This window comes from Suncus etruscus, chromosome 7, assembly GCF_024139225.1.
Source record: "Suncus etruscus isolate mSunEtr1 chromosome 7, mSunEtr1.pri.cur, whole genome shotgun sequence".
In the NCBI taxonomy this organism is placed as follows: Eukaryota; Metazoa; Chordata; class Mammalia; order Eulipotyphla; family Soricidae; genus Suncus; species Suncus etruscus.
This window is the reverse complement of record NC_064854.1, coordinates 57,873,832-57,890,330: the sequence shown is the minus strand read 5'-3', so window position 1 is coordinate 57,890,330 and position 16,499 is coordinate 57,873,832. Positions and strand designations below refer to the sequence as shown.

General features: G+C 45.1%; 1 protein-coding gene across 1 annotated transcript in view; it reads right to left on the bottom strand.

The window, feature by feature from the left end:
* Nucleotides 1-242: 242 nt before the first annotated feature.
* Nucleotides 243-16,499, bottom strand: part of RC3H1 (ring finger and CCCH-type domains 1) — a 28,769-nt gene continuing 12,512 nt past the window's right edge. Inside the window, exons 8-19 of the mRNA XM_049776423.1 lie at nt 16,082-16,194; nt 14,699-14,980; nt 12,796-13,013; nt 10,653-11,011; nt 9,378-9,545; nt 8,423-8,575; nt 5,345-5,525; nt 4,070-4,160; nt 3,815-3,947; nt 2,932-3,075; nt 2,280-2,395; nt 243-930 (exon numbers count right to left, since the gene is read on the bottom strand). Coding sequence (XP_049632380.1) covers nt 780-930; nt 2,280-2,395; nt 2,932-3,075; nt 3,815-3,947; nt 4,070-4,160; nt 5,345-5,525; nt 8,423-8,575; nt 9,378-9,545; nt 10,653-11,011; nt 12,796-13,013; nt 14,699-14,980; nt 16,082-16,194 — 2,109 coding nt within the window. The 3' untranslated portion in view covers nt 243-779. The remainder of the gene's footprint in view (nt 931-2,279; nt 2,396-2,931; nt 3,076-3,814; nt 3,948-4,069; nt 4,161-5,344; nt 5,526-8,422; nt 8,576-9,377; nt 9,546-10,652; nt 11,012-12,795; nt 13,014-14,698; nt 14,981-16,081; nt 16,195-16,499) is intronic.

Here is a 16,499-nt window from a genome sequence, read left to right as displayed (position 1 = left end):
TAAGTTCAAAGCAAGCTCTATTGTTTTAAAATAGCTGATAGGGTTCTGGATCATTCTATAATTACAGGAAGCAGTGGAAAAGGATTCAGAACAGGGAAATGAGATCTTAAAAAAATCATCTGATAATTGTCTCCTAATAAGTTGAAAAAGTAAATTTTAGTCTCATCTGAGGACAAATTCCTCACGAAACTAGTGGCGGCAGATGCTGCACATTTTCAAACTACTGCCAGTCTATTACTGTCTTTGGTTCCCAAGCACCAAAGAATTCTCAGAAAAGCCAGTGCTTCTTTTTGTCTGTTTTCATCTACAAGACTATGAAGATCTGGAAAGAAAAGTTCTGGGGGTAGGAAATATACACTGGGTATGTAATAATACCAAAAATACAGGAAAAACCTACTTCATTAAGATCATACAATTAATCAAACAGAGTGTATATATAATATCTTCTTTTTTAAAGCCCTGGATCCAAGGCGTCCAAAGTTATTAAAATAAAGTTCATTCACAGAACAAAAACAAATTTAATCTGAATTGCTTGCAGATACTGCTAATTTTCTTTTTTTCTTTGTCTCTCTCTTTTTTTTAAATTAAAAAATGTATTAGTGTGAACTATGTGCAGGGCTTTTTTGTAAGTAGTGGTGTTTGTGCACATTGCCTCTGGTGCTTTTCCTCCATTTCTCTGACCTCTCTCAGAGAAAAATGTTGAAACATTTTCCATTCTCCTACCCCTCTGTTTCACAAACAAATGTGGAGCAGAAGAGAAAACGAGGATCTCCCATCCTTTAGGGAGCAGAGCTCAGTGTGACTCCTGGTCTCGGGGAGTTACTGCCGTCCCCTCCGCCCTCGGGGTCCTCTGACAGGGTCAGAGAGCTGGTCTTATTTGTAAGCAGGCTGATATTCTCTTGTGTCAAGGTGGATCCATCTGGCACATCACTGTTAACAATGACAAAAAACTGAATTAAGAGAGATGGGGGGAAGTAAAAGAACATTTAGTAAAATGCATCCCTAGGCAACCGACCTCAATTTAATCCATAGCACTGCAGAGGGTCCTTAGAACCAAAACAAAATGAAGACGAGGGAAAAAAGAGAATGAAGGGCCACAGAGAAAACTTGGTGTGCTCATAGAAGGCCTGGCACTGCCTGGTCCCCGATTTACTGCCAGGAGCAAGCCCAAAGCACAGAGCTAAAAGTAGGCCCTTAACTCCAATGGGTGTAGGAAAACAAAGAAACAAAAACAGAAGAAAATAGAATGGGGAAGTTTAATTTGTTAGGTACGATAATTCAAACACAACTCTATTCTAAGATAGGGGCCGGAGCGGTGGTGCAAGCAGCCTTGCACAGGCTAACATAGGAAGAACCGCAGTTCGATCCCCTGGCATCCCATATGGTACAACAAGCCAGGAGCAATTTCTGAGCAAATAGCTGGGAGTAACCGCTGTGCGTCACTGGATGTGGCCCAAAAACCCAAAAATAAAATAAATATGTCAGGGCTGGAGAGATAGCATAGCAGTAGGGTGTTTGTCTTGCATTCGGCTGACAGGCAGGCTCAGATTTAATCCCTGGCATCCCATAGTCCCCCGAGCCTGCCAGGGGTAATTTCTGGTTGTTTTTTTTTTTTTTTTTTTTTTTGGTTTTTGGGCCACACCCGGCAGTGCTCAGGGGTTACTCCTGGCTGTCTGCTCAGAAATAGGTCCTGGCAGGCACAGGGGAACATATGGGACACCGGGATTCGAACCAGCCACCTTTGGTCCTGGATTGGCTGCTTGCAAGGCAAACGCTGGTGTGCTATCTCTCCGGGCCCAGGGTTAATTTCTGAGCATAAGCCAGGAGTAACCTCTGAACGCTGCTGGGTATGGCCTGAAAACAATAGCAAAAAAGTGTAATTCCTAAATTTTTACAGAAACAATTCTCTTAATGTATAATGACTAAAAAAGTAAAATCATTGCGGGGCTGGAACGAAAGCACAGCGGTAAGCCTTGCACTCAGCCAACACAGGACCGACCCCGGTTTGAATCCCAGCATCCCATATGTCCCCAAGCTTGCCAGGAGTAACTCCTGAGCACCTTCGGGTGTGACCCAAAAACAAACAAAAAAAAGAAATTATTGGGCCTGAGGTCAGGGTACTTGCTTTGTGCCCAATATGGTCTCCCAACTTTGCCACAAGCAGTTTCTCATCATGGAGCCAGAGCCGGGGGTAATCCCGAGCATTGCCAGATGTGGCCCTCCCCCCAAAATTAAATTTTTTACTCCTGTCCTGTTTTTCCATGAAAATCTTTCTTTACCTGAATGTTAATGCAAGGTCCTCAGCTAGGACTTTATTCTGTGATTCTGGTTGTCCATTTTCTGCTTGCTTACTCGTATTCAATTTGCTTTTCATGTCCAGAGAACACTGGTTCTCCTTTGAAAGAAAAGTAAACAAACTCCATTATCTTCCATTAATGGTAATAATGAGAACAAAGACAGATAACAAAAATGCATAACCTAAAAATTATTGTACTTAGTTCTGAAAAAGGACCAAACAAGATTAAAGAAGACAGACATACATAGAATATGAAACATGAGGACAGTCCTCACCCCAAAAGCTGGACATTGTTTTTTGTTTGTCTTTTTTGGGGGGTTGGAGGGAGGAAGCACACTCAGCGATGTTCAGGGGTTACTCCTGGCTCTGAACTCAGGAATTATTCCTGATGTTCAGAGGACCTTATGAGACGCTAGGGATTGAACCTGAGTAGCTGTGTGCAAGGCAAGTGCCCGCTCCTCTGTGCTACTGGCCCCTAAGCCAGATAACAGAGATAAAGAAGAGCCAGGAATAGCTCTGGAACATCAAGGTATAATGCCTTCAAGCTTCCAAATAAATGAAGTCAAGCTGCATTCACACACCCCCCCCTCCCACACACACACACACGTGCTCCTGTTTGCCACAATAAGACTCACCATCCTCAGTTCCCGGGTCCGCTTTCCAATTTCCCTTTCCACTTGATGTAGTTCCAGGCTCAGCTGCTCACTTGAGATCATCCCGGGCCACTTGGGCGGTGGGGGCAAGGGCTGAGGCGGGGCGGCTACAGCACCCCCCTCCCTCTGCAACAGCAGCCTGTTACTAATAGCCTAGTACATAAAGCCAAGCACACACACAACTCAATACAGTTCCCACCCACACAGTAGACCTGGCTCGAATCCAGACACAGCCTATGTCAGCTCTACTGTTACACTGACCCCTTAAAAACTTGCTTTCTACTTTCAGGTCATTGAATTTCTATTTTCTCTGCTCCGAAACAAAACCCCAACTTCTTTTTTTTTTTTTTTTTTTTTTTTTTGGTGGTTTTTGGGTCATACCCGGCAGTGCTCAGGGGTTATTCCTGGCTCCAGGCTCAGAAATTGCTCCTGGCAGGCACGGGGGACCATATGGGGCGCTGGGATTCGAACTGATGACATCCTGCATGAAAGGCAAACGCCTTACCTCCATGCTATTTCTCTGGCCCCACCCCAACTTCTTAAATTCATAGACAAAAGGTCCCTGACACAAAAGTCTAAGAATCAGAAATGAAATCTTTTTCATTTTGGATCACACCCAGTGGTGCTCAGGACTTACTACTGGCTCTGTGCTTAGGGAACATATGGAGTTCTGAGGATCAAACCCTGCGTAGGTTACATGCAAGACAGGTAGGCCCTCCCTGCTGGACAATATATTGCTCCGGTCCTAGTAATAAAATCTTTCATACATTCTACCTAAAAATCCCTTCTTTTGCAAATGTTTTGAGAACTCTTTAGAAACTGGACTTTGGGGGGACTGGGTGGGAAATAACCTCCAGGATTGTACCTCCAGTCCACGTAGCTGGGCCTGTTGGCTGATCTGATGATTCAGTTGCTGCAGCTCCAGGCGCAGTTGCTCCCTCTCAGCAGATGGAAGTGGTTTTCCATGACTGGCCACTTCGGTCATGGAAATTCTCTCTCTGCATATGTGTGTGTGGGGTGGGGTGGGGTGGAGGGAAGAGGTATGCAACAAATGAAAATCAAAATCAGAACAGTGACATCATTGGAAAGGTTTGTGTGTGTAGAAAAAATTAAATCCTACCTGTCATTGAAGTGTCCTGGAGAAGGCGTGTTTGGATGTTGTGAGTATGGGATGCCCCCCCAGCCGCCATGGATGCCATATGGATTAAGCTCTGGAAGAGAAGGTGGTATTTGGGCTATGTGCGACAGTACTGGGCTACATATGAAGGGTATACAGACCTAGCTCTATTCTTTTGTTTTTTGGGCCCACCTGGTGGTACTCAGGGGTTACTGCTAGCTCTGCACTCCTGACAGTGCTGGGGGAACTTTGGGATACCAGGAATCAAAATCAGGTAAACTGCATACAAGGCAAATTCCCTCCCTGCTGTGCTTTCATTCTGGTTCAACTGGCTCTATTCTTTTTTTTTTTTTTTTTTTTTTTTTGTGGTTTTTGGGTCACACCCGGCAGTGCTCAGGGGCCACTCCTGGCTCCATGCTCAGAAATTGCTCCCGGCAGGCACGGGGGACCATATGGGACGCCGGGATTCGAACCGATGACCTTCTGCATGAAAGGCAAACGCCTTACCTCCATGCTATCTCTCCGGCCCCTACAACTGGCTCTATTCTAAGGCGCCCATGTTCTTGCCCAATAACTCTTTGAAAAAGTGTCAACCCAGGGGCCGGGCGGTGGCGCTAGAGGTAAGGTGCCTGCCTTGCCTGCGCTAGCCTAGGACGGACCGCGGTTCGATCCCCCGGTGTCCCATATGGTCCCCCAAGCCAGGAGCGACTTCTGAGCGCATAGCCAGGAGTAACCCGAGTGTTACCGGGTGTGGCCCAAAAACCAAAAAAAAAAAAAAAAAAAGTGTCAACCCAAATGGTAATGAGATAGTGATATTTATTTGTTAATCTACATTGAATTGAGTCATTTTTTGTTTAGAATTAAAACTTGGTATTTTGAGAAAAAGCAAAGATTATGCTCAAACATAACACTAATAATACTCAAACATAGACACTTACCCCTTGGGGTATAATTACCTTTCTAGAAGGGGAAATTCCCTGAAAGAATTTCAAGATATCAAGCTTCAGAAGATTATAAAAAAAAGATCGAGTAATAAATATTAGGGTTGGTACTGGAAGTTGTTTATATGACCCTGATTTTTTTTTTTTGTTTGTTTGTTTTGAGGCCCCCAACTGGAGATGCTCAGGGCTTACTCTTGATTCTGCACTCAGGGGTCACTCCTGGAGGGCTTGGGGAATCATATGGGATATCAGGGATTGAACCCACATTGGTCATATGCAAGGCAAGTGCCTTTCCTATTGTCTCATCCCTCCAGTCCCATGAATCTGATATGCATACCTGAAAGGTTAAGAGATTTGGTGGGAGCGCCCGGAAATATTGTTTTGGAAGTTCGAGAGATGGCACCGAACCGAGATACAGTGGGCCGGTCCCCAAAGGGAATGAGGTCGTCATCACTGGTTTCTGCTGCTCGCCTCTGAAGATCCAGCCTCTGGTCCCTCATTCCTTTGCTTTCCACATTCTGATAAGAAGGGACAATGAGAAAACCCCTCACAGTTAATTTCAAACATACTTTCCTCTAGCTCTATAAGAAGGTTAAATGAAGGCTCTATTATGTTAGAAACAAGTTATGGGGATTGTTGGACTTATTCCCTCGACCTCTATATGCACCAATAATACCTTGTGGCATTGTTCCTCTTTTGCATAGGCACATTAAAATGGGAAAATATTACACATACAAACAAGTTCTTATCTAATAGAGATACAAACACACAAATCTTGTAATGCAGTGAGGCCTTACACCCTGAACATTGTCATAATGACCTGACTCAGGCCTCAGAAGAATAGGCATTGTCCATTCACCCTCGAATAGGGATACCATCTACGAAACCACCATAGCTGTCTATAACATCACCCAGAAGCAATCCTCTACCAGGGAAGACCCTATCACTGCCCTGGCATTGACTTACTCCAAAGAGGGTTCCCTTAACATCCAGAAGACTTAACAGCAACAACTACCTGCTTTCAAGGCAGGGCTCTCCACATTGCCCTCTAAGTGTGAGGTGAAACTAGAAGACGCTCCACATCATCCTGACTTCAGAAACTACAGAAACTTGATACCAACAACAGCTATTGTGCGAAAAAAGTTTTTACTGGGACCACAGAGAATGACTTAGAGGTTGGACAACCTAGTATGCCTGGAGCCCAGAACTGGTCTTATGGCAGAAAACTTCAGAGGTAAGGTCTCCTTGTATTTAGGTCAAGGATTTTCCTTTCCACTTCCCCCATATTTTGCTGGACCTATGCAAACAACAATTGCCACTCTAACACTATTTTTACTGTATTTCTTTAACTCTTATCCTTTAAAAAAAAAAGAGCTTACTAAACCTTCAGCTTTAATGAGTTCGCCGGTGATTCAATAATTTTCAAAAATATACTTGCTACTGAACTTTTTCTTCTTTCCTTTCTCTTCCATCTCTTTAGTTTTTCTTTCTATTTTTTTAAATAATATTTTGCCTTTGTTCTTCCTGAAACAAATATATTATGATCAATTGTGTCAACTATGTGATGAATTTTCTTTAAATAATTAAAAAAAAAGGAAGGCTCTAAGACCAGTGAGATAGTCTGAGGGTAGAGGGCAAGGTGGGGTGATGACACCTGCATTGCACATGGCAGATTCTGGGTTAAATTTGTTACCCTGTATGGTCCCCACCAAGGGTCATTCTTGAGCAGTCAGGAGTAGCCCCTGAGATTTGCTCCAGGTGGCCCCCAATCCAAAAATCTAACAACGATGATACAATGGTCTGTGTCCTAAGACCACAATAATTAGTTAACTTTGGTTAGTAAAGGAAAACATTGCTCAAATCTATGCATTCCTACAGTATTTTGTTAATGACCTAGTTTACAGACACACACTCATCCATGTCATGATAAATAACCCCTACTATAGGAAATGTACTTTCTATTCTTGTGTTTATAGTTAATGTTTTGTTTTTGGGCCACATCTGGCAATATTCAAGAATTACTTACACCTGGCTATACTCTCAGAAATTACTCCTGGTGGTGCTTAGGGGACTAGGTTGGGGATCAAACCTGGACAGGCTATGTGCAAGGCAAGCCTTCCGCTCCAGTCCCACCATGTTATTCTAATAAAATATTCTGTTACATTTAAAAAGAAATGGGTTGGAGTGATACCACAGTGGGAAGGGTGTCAGTCTTGCACAAGCTGACCTGGGTTTGATCCCTGTCATCCCACATAGTCCTGAGCCTGCCAGGCATAATTTCTAAGCACAGAGCCACCTCTGTGGCTAATTTCTTATACTGAGTACCACTGGGTATGATGGCCCAAACTGACCCCCCCCCAAAAAAAAGTGACAACATAAAACTGTCAAAGTGTGTAAAAAATGTTACATACTGGCATAACATTTCCATATTAAAATAAATGGGCCCAGCTCACCCCCCCCTCCATCACTTGAAGTTTAGCAGCTACAATTCTTTTCTTTCTTTTTTTTTTTTTGATTTTTGGGTCACACCTGGTAGCGCTCAGGGGTTACTCCTGGCTCTACCTACGCTCAGAAATCGCCCCTGGTAGGCACAGGGGACCATATGGGATGCTGGGATTCAAACCACTGTCCTTCTGCATGAAGGGCAAACGCCTTACCTCCATACTATCTTGCCTGCCCCAACAGCTACAATTCTGATTACAGTATTATTTTTTTTTTTGTTTTTTTTTGGGCCACACCCTGTGACGCTCAGGGGTTACTCCTGGTTATGCGCTCAGAAGTTGCTCCTGGCTTCTTGGGGGACCATATGGGGCGCCGGGGGATCGAACCGCGGTCCGTCCTAGGCTAGCGCAGGCAAGGCAGGCACCTTACCTCCAGCGCCACCGCCCGGCCCCTACAGTATTATTTTATTCATTAGATTCAATTCTGTTGTTTTAACTTTAGTTAAAAGGGCTATACTTAATTGAAGAAACTCAACCATTTGATTATGCAAAATAATTTTATTTTCATTCAACTATGTCAGCATCATGGAAATGTGCTTTTGTCTGGATAAACATTAAAATATTCTGTTCTTGAAAGGCAAAAAAAAAATCTCATATAGTTTAAATATAATTAACAGCAGAGTACAGAATATGGTTTAAAATTATAAGACCAAAATGATGGATACCTGAGGCCAGAGAAACAGTACAGCAGGTACAATTATACATGGCTGGCTTGGGCTTGATCCCCAACACCCCACATGTCCCAAGCCCTGCCAAGAATGATCCCTGAGCTCAGATCCAGGAATTAGTTTTGGACCACACACCTAAGTACTGCTGAGTGTGGCCCCAAACAAACAAAAATTCAGCACAATAATGGGGGATGCTTGATTTGGTTGCTCTGGTTTTATTAACTATGGTTCAACTCTTACACGTACCATCATTTCCATACTCCCTGAAGCCACCACATCTTTGGGTTTTGCATCTTTGGTTCCTATATATGAGCCAATTGTGTCACAGGACCAGGGGGAGTACTGGCTGTAATCATTTCCTTTGTATTTCCCAGCCACCTTCAGATCTTCATCCAGAAACTACAGATGGGAAGAGAAAATAGGACATGGTCCATGAGCCCTACCACAGAGAAAGTGGTAACCTCTCAGATCACACACCTAAAGGCTGATGGATGGGGCCAGAGCAATAGCACTGCGGTAGGGCATTCATCTTGCACGCAGGTGACCCAGGACAGACCCGGGCTTAATTCCTAGCATCCTATATGGTTCCCTGAGCCTGCCAGGGGCAACTTCTGAGAGCAAAGCCAGGAGTGACCTCTGAGAACTGCAGGGTGTGGCCTAAAAAAACAAAAACAAAAAAGGGACTGGAGAAATAGCACAGTGGTAGGGTGTTTGCCTTCCATGCAGCCAATCCAGGACGAACAGTGTTTAGAATCCTGGCATCCCATATGGTCCCCTGTGCCTGCCAGGAGCAATTTCTGAGCACAGAGCCAGGAGTAACCCCTGAGCACCACTGGGTGTGACCCAAAAACTAAAAAACCAAAAAACAAGGGGCCAGAGAGATAGCATGGAGGTAGGGCATTTGCCTTGCATGCAGAAGGACAGTGGTTTGAATCCCAGCATCCCATATGGTCCCCCGAGCCTGCCAGGAGTGATTTCTGAGCATAGAGCCAGGAGTAACCCCTGAGTGCTGCCAGGTGTGACCCAAAAACCAAAAAAAAAAAAAAACAAAAAACAAAAAACAAAAACCAGTGAAAACAAAAATTTCAAAAGAAATGAAAACATCTTCATAGCTTTAGGAACAGGCCAAGATTATCCAACTTAAGACAACTAAGTAGGAATGCTGGGAACGCATTGGTGAGACAGAAGAGTAGGTGCTGACCTCCTCTGGGTGGTAAGCAGGAGGCAAGGTCGGTGAGGGTGCAAAAGGAGGTGGAGAAATGACCTTTCTCTCCTCTAGCTGAGCCATTATTTCTTTCCGTCTGCGGTGCAGCTCATCTAGACTGGGGTGTGGCTGAGGTGGAGGAGGGAACCTACTGTAAGGAGACTCCTGCAAAAGGAAAAAGTAAAGAAAAATGAAAAAGTGATTTTAAGGATGCATGATTCCAATTAGCACAAATCTGAAGGAAGGAGTATTCGCTTACAGACTCATTTAACATTTGGAAGCATCAAGATAACCAAACAAAGCAAAACAAAGAATATCCCAACCCAAACCCCCAAATCTCAGGATTTCCCAAAAAGCTAAATTTAAATTTCTTTTATTTGGCCAGAGACCACAATTTCCAAATAGAGCTAAAAATATTAGGAAAAGCACCTAAATCCAGAGACTAAAAAGGTCACTGGTGGGGGCTTTAAGAGTAAAACAAATTGGGGCCAGAGAGATAGCATGGAGGTAAGGTGTTTGCCTTTCATGCAGGAGGTCATCAGTTCGAATCCCAGCGTCCCATATGGCCCCCTGTGCCTGCCAGGAGCAATTTCTGAGCCTGGAGCTAGGAATAACCTCTGAACACTGTCGGGTGTGACCCAAAAACCACAAAAAAAAAAAAAAAAAAAAGAGTAAAACAAATTAAAAAACCACTATCCAAATCATGATTTTTTTTAAAAAAAGAAAGCTTCTTATAACACAGAATTGGTCAAAGATTACTACCTATCATTGCAAAAGGTGAAAGAAATTTAAGAAACACACACACACACACACACACAAAAAGAAAGATAAGAAATAAATACTACATGGGGTCATACTACATAGCCCAACAGACTAAAGGTGAAGAGGCCCCAATTTGATCCATATACTACCCTCCTCCCCAATCCCAACCCAGCAGTACCAGCACCAACCTGAGTGAAGTGAGTGCCAGGAGTACCACTAAGACAGCCAGGCACAACAAAGACCAGAACAAAGCAAAGCAAATCACTACAAGCAACATTCAAATCGTTGTGGTTTTTGTTTGGGGGCCATAACTGTTGATGCTCAGGACTGACTTCTGGCTGTTCTCTGGGATCACTCCTGGCAGTGCTTGGTGGGCCAAACAGGCATGTTGGGGATCAAACTAGAGTTAGCCTTATGCAACAAAAGCACCTTCCCCATGATCCTCTCTTCCTGGTCTCCCTACAATAATTAAATGATAACCCTCTGCAGAAGGTAAAAACGGCAGCATACTCTCATGTAGGGTCTGATCTGCGCTGGATGAGGAGCCACTGGGTAGTAACCGTCCATCTGTGGGTACCGATCTCTGGACTCAGGGACATAGGGGGTGACGGCAGCAGGCGGGATCTCCACGGGCATGGGGCTCTCCCGAAACAGCTCCTCTCTGCCGTATGACTGGGGCGGGTAGAGTCGGCGGCCATCATAGTGAGCTGGGTACATGGGTGGGTACTGCTGAGGCTGGGCGCCATACTGGGAGCTCACAACTCGGTCCTGGAGGTAGGGAGGGTAATGGTCCAAGTAGGGCGGAGCCGGTTCTGAAGGAGGTGGCCTGACGAAGCGGGACACACATGGTGGTGGAGGGTAGTACATGCCTGTACAGCAGAGAGACCCAGAGCAACCATAAACCAGAGCTGAGATTCCCTTCCAAACAACACAGCAGGGGAAAAAAAGTCAGGTTCCAGTCATTTTTTTAACCGTTTCTTTTCCGTTCATGCCACTGGTCTCATGAAATAACAACAAAGAAAAACATCCTTTACGGGGCCGGAGCAATAGCACAGTGGCAGGGCACACAGCTGACCCAGGATGGACTTATGTTCGATCCCTGGCGTCCCATATAGTCCCTCTCACCAGGAACAATTTCCATTTTTTTTTTTTTTTTTTTTTTTTGCTTTTTGGGCCACACCTGGTGATACCTAGGGGTTACTCCTGGCTATGTGCTCAGAAATATCTCCTGGTTTGGGGGACCATATGGGATGCCGGGAACTGAACTGTGAGCCGGTGAGTGTCACCGGGTGTGGCCCAAAAACAAACAAATAACAACAACAAAAAAATCCCTACAAGTTATTGAAAAAGACATTCTACTTAGCCTGGTTTTCTCAATTGTTCTTGGCTTTCTGGAGCACTTTACTATAATATAAACACAGGGAAACAAACAAGCCCAGAAAAAACGTGCTCCTGAAGTTCAAATTCTACAAATCACTCATGAGCAACAGCTTTGGGTCAGGCTCTTTTTACTGGAGAGACCTGGTGTCTAAGGTGCAGCTCCTCATAGTTACCACTACACAGTTCTAGAGCTTATTTCCTTTCTGAGTCACACTCAGCGGTGTTCAAAGCTCACACCTGGAAGGGAGCAGGGGACCTTTTGAGATGCTAGGAATTGAACTCAGGAAGGCCACGTGCAAGTGCCCTCCTTGCTCTACTAATGTGTGCCATGTCCCCTCGTTTGCAAATTTTTCTTTCTGAATTTTTGTATTCCTCTTATTATTTTTCTGGTTTTTGGGTCACACCCGGCGGTGCTCAGGGGTTACTCCTGGCTGTCTGCTCAGAAATAGCTCCTGGCAGGCACGGGGGACCATATGGGACACCGAGATTTGAACCAACCACCTTTGGTCCTGGATTGGCTGCTTGCAAGGCAAACGCCGCTGTGCTATCTCTCCAGGCCCGTATTCCTCTTATTTATAATCTTTGTCTAATAGTTCTATTTAGGGGAGTCTTCAGAAAATCATTTGTTGTTTCTTTGAGACATACATGGCAGTGCTCTGGGACTAGCTGATGCTGGGGACCAAACTGCAGCCCAATGAACCATCCCTCTGGCCTGGTGAAAAAAGTATTTGGCTCCCTCCAATTCTCAACTGTCTCCTCTGTGTATTTCAGCCAATTCCTACCCTACTAAGATTAATCACCACATCTGAAAGCTTTTTCAAACACACATACAATTTTCTATTCTTATTAATACTGATCTATATTACGAATTTAGTGTACTGCATTTCAGAAAAGACACATATATGTATATAAATAGGAATAATAAGGTACTGTTTACATTGAACTTTTTCCACTATGAGAAAAACTTTAGTCAGGAAAATACATCTTGCCTTACTCAGAAAATTTCCATGGTCTGGCTGGGTGATTTGTTATTCAAAACAAATAGATTAATATATTTCATTGATAACCACTCTTAACAGATAAGGCGATTTGCTGTCCTCCCTCCCTCTCTCCCTTCCTTCCTTCCTTCCTTTTTGGCTTTTTGCTGCTTTGTGTATTGTATTTTACACTAAAGTGGATCTTTCACATCTCATTCACACCCACCCCCAAGTACAAAAAAAACAGGCATGTGTATTTTTTGTCTTAAGGAGGCACCTACAGATCAGAGCTTTACCTGGCTGGTAGGGTGCTGGCTCAAAGGGAGGTGCAGCTGGCGCCCGTGGATCTGGGTAATAAACGTCAGCTTGCTGTGCTGGGTACAGTGGAGACATTCGAGACACCATCTGAGGTGGTTTGGTGACGGGCATAGAAGATAGGTCTGTGGGCCCTCTTGGAGGTACAGGATGTGGGTTCACAGGTAAGGTAGAAATAGTCTTAGGGACAGAGTCAAGCCTACAAGAGGAAGAGTAGGAAAGTCAACTCGAAAGTCTCTAGTAGACACATAAAGGTATATATGTTTTCAAGAATCATGTACCATGAGGGGCTGGGCAAGAGGATGAGGAGGACAATTGTCTTTCATACTTGGGTTTGATCCCGATACCCCATAAAGTTCTCAGTAGTGATCCCTGAGTAGAGTCAGAAGTAAGTCCTCACACACTTGGGTGTGGCCCCCCTCATGACCCCTAAAAACACACACACACACCTAAAACAAACCAAAAAGAGCCACCCTTGGGGCCAGAGCATTGGTTCGAAGTGTTAAGACATCTGCCTCGCCAGCACCAGCTTAGGACGGAGAGTGGTTCGATCCCTTGGCGTTCCATATGGTTTCCCAAGCCAGGAGCGATTTCTGAGGGTATAGCCAGGAGTAACCCCTGTGTGTCACCGAATGTGCCCCCCTCCCAGCCAAAAAAAAAAGAACCACCCAAAGGGCCTGAGCGATAGCACAGCGGTAGGGCATTTGCCTTGCACATGGCTGACCCAGGATGAACCTGGGTTCAATCCCCAGCATCCCATATGGTCCCCCAAGCCAGGAGCAATTTCTGAGCACATAGCCGGGAGTAACCTCTGAGCGTCACTGGGTGTGGCAAAAAACAAAAAACAGGGGCTGGAGAGATAAGGCATTGCTTTTCATGCAGAAGGATGGTGGTTCGAATCCCAGCATCCCATCTGGTCCCTGAGCCTGCCAGGAGTGACTACTGAGCGTGGAGCCAGGAGGAACTCCTGAGCACTGTCGGGTGTGACCCCAAAACAAAAAACAAAAACAAACAACACCCCCCCAAACAAACCCCCCAAAAACGAAACAACCCAATATTTGGGAAACTTGATTCTTTAGTAATAACTAGTAACTCCCTATACAAAGCTTAAAAACTTGCATCTTATTTTTCCTGTGTTAACTGTTACTTAGAAGAACCACCCAAACAGGAAAAATAAAAAAGAAAGTCTTCCAAAAGAGATTAAAAAATAATTTTTTCGATTCTGCTAATAAATTTGACAATTTTTTAAACCATATCTGGTAGGTTGTGTGCAAGGCAAGTGCCCTCACTGCTGTACTACTAATTTGGCCCCAATAAATTTAAGGGTTTTGGAGCTGGAGTGATAGCATACCAAAGGATCCCCTGAGTATTGCCAGGAGTGATTCCGAGCTCAGAACCAGAAATAAAGTTGTTTTTTCTGTTTTCGGTTTTGGATCACACCCAGCAGTGTTCATGGGTATGGGTTACTCCTGGCTCTGTGCTTAGAAATCGCTTCTAGCAGGCTCAAGGATTACATTAGGATGCTGGGGATCGAACCCAGGTCATTCCAGATGGGCTACGTGCAAGACAAACACCCTGCCACTCACTGTGCTACCGCTCCGGCCCCAGGAGTGAAGTCTTGACCACCACAGAGTGTGACCCAAAAACTTAATAAACATAAGTGTTAGAAGTCAGGTCAGGGGCCGGAGAGATAGCATGGAGGTAAGGCGAATGCCTTTCATGTAGGTCATCGGTTCGAATCCCGGCATCCCATATGGTCCCCCGTGCCTACCAGGAGCAATTTCTGAGCAGAGCCAGGAGTAACCTCTGAGCACTGTTGGGTGTGACCCAAACCCCTCCCCCCCCAAAAAAAAGAAGTCAGGTCAGGGCCGATGCAAGACTTACAGGTCTGGGGGGGACCCAGGCGCACTGCTGCTCTGGTGCTCCATCTTTCCGGGTTTCAGACTAGCCTCATAGCCAGGCTCGGTGCCCCGTGGAATCAACTTGGCCACAGTACCACCTGTAGCCACAATCCCATTGGGCAGTGTGGGTGCCTTCCTGCTAGGCAACTCCAAGCCAGCTTCCTCAGGGAGAATGGCAGCAGCCGGCAGGCCCACCTCATTGAGCTGACCCAAGGATGCGCTCAGCGGCCTCCTGGGGACCAGGCGCTTGTTCATTTTACGAAATCTACAAGAAAAGCAAACACAAATTATAAAAGCAAGACCAAGGGGAGTGTATAAGGATGAGATCAAAAGGGAAAGATTACAAGCACACATTTTCTAGAATTCTCTTGGAACACTAGCCATTCATTACTAGTAAAACACTAGCACAAAGGGGAGGTCACTTGCTTTGCACAAGGTCGAACTGGATTCTATCCCCAGCATTCCTAAGCAACGGCCAGAAACACTGTGTATGTGTGAACTGTGAACCAATACTAGTAACAATATTGGGTTTTTTTTTGGGGGGGGGGGGGAGATTAGACCATAGCTGGTGGCACTCGGGTTACTCCTGGCTCTCTGTGCTCAGAAATCGCTCCTGGCAGGCTAAGGGACCATATGGGATGCCATAGATTGAATCCGGGTTTGTCCCGGGTCAGCCGCGTGCAAGGCAAAAATCTACCACTGTGCTATTGCTCTGGCTTTAATTATTAACAGTATTGTTAATCAGAGTCTTACCCTGAGATAGTACAGAGCTCACCTGCACGCAGCTAACCTGCGTCAGGAGTGATTTCTTTCTTTCTTTTTTTTTTTTTTTTTGGTAGTTTTTGGGTCACACCCGGCAGTGCTCAGGGGTTATTCCTGGCTCCAGGCTCAGAAATTGCTCCTGGCAGGCACGGGGGACCATATGGGGCACCGGGATTCGAACCGATGACTTCCTGCATGAAAGGCAAATGCCTTACCTCCATGCTATCTCTCCAGCCCCAGGAGTGATTTCTAAGAGCCTGAGCACCACTGGGTGTAGTCCAAAACTCAAAACATAAAAACAACAACAAATAAAACAACCATAAGCTTTTTTTTTTTTCAACCATAAGCTTTTGTTTCGTCTTTTTGGAACCAAACTGGCTGTGCTCAGGGCCCACTATGGGCACTGAGTCCAAGGGTCACTTCTGGTGGTGCTTGGAAGACCCTATGTGATATCAGGAGTTAAATCAGAGTAGCACGTGAGCTCTGTGGACAAGTCCCAACACTAAGCATTGCTGGGTGCTGCCCTATCTTCCCCCTTCAGGACTAATTCTGCCTTTTCTAAGTACAGTGGAAGCAAGGCCACATCAGTAACCTTAACACTTACTTTTCCAGTTCCTCCTGAGAGTGGGCGAAAGTGCAGCTGGCCCCGCGCGGGCACCCTCCTCTCTGCTTCATGTCACGGCACATGTATGTCTTATACTTGCTGTGCTGTGGAGGCTAAGCCCAAAACCAAATTGTCGGACATTTAAAATAGATAAATTAAAAAACTCAGTGCCCCCATGAAAATTTGGGGGGGAGGGACAGGAGGTATCACATCCTAGAGTGCTCAGAACTTACTAATGGCAGAGCTCAAGGTGTAAGGAGAATTGAACCCGAAATGGCTACACACTGTACTACTGATCTTACCTTCTTTCCCTCTATAATTATGCCTGAGGCAGTTACAGACTCCACTTGGGGTTTTTGGTTTTTTTTGTTTTTTGGGTCACACCCGGCAGCACTTAGGAGTTACTCCTGGCACTCCT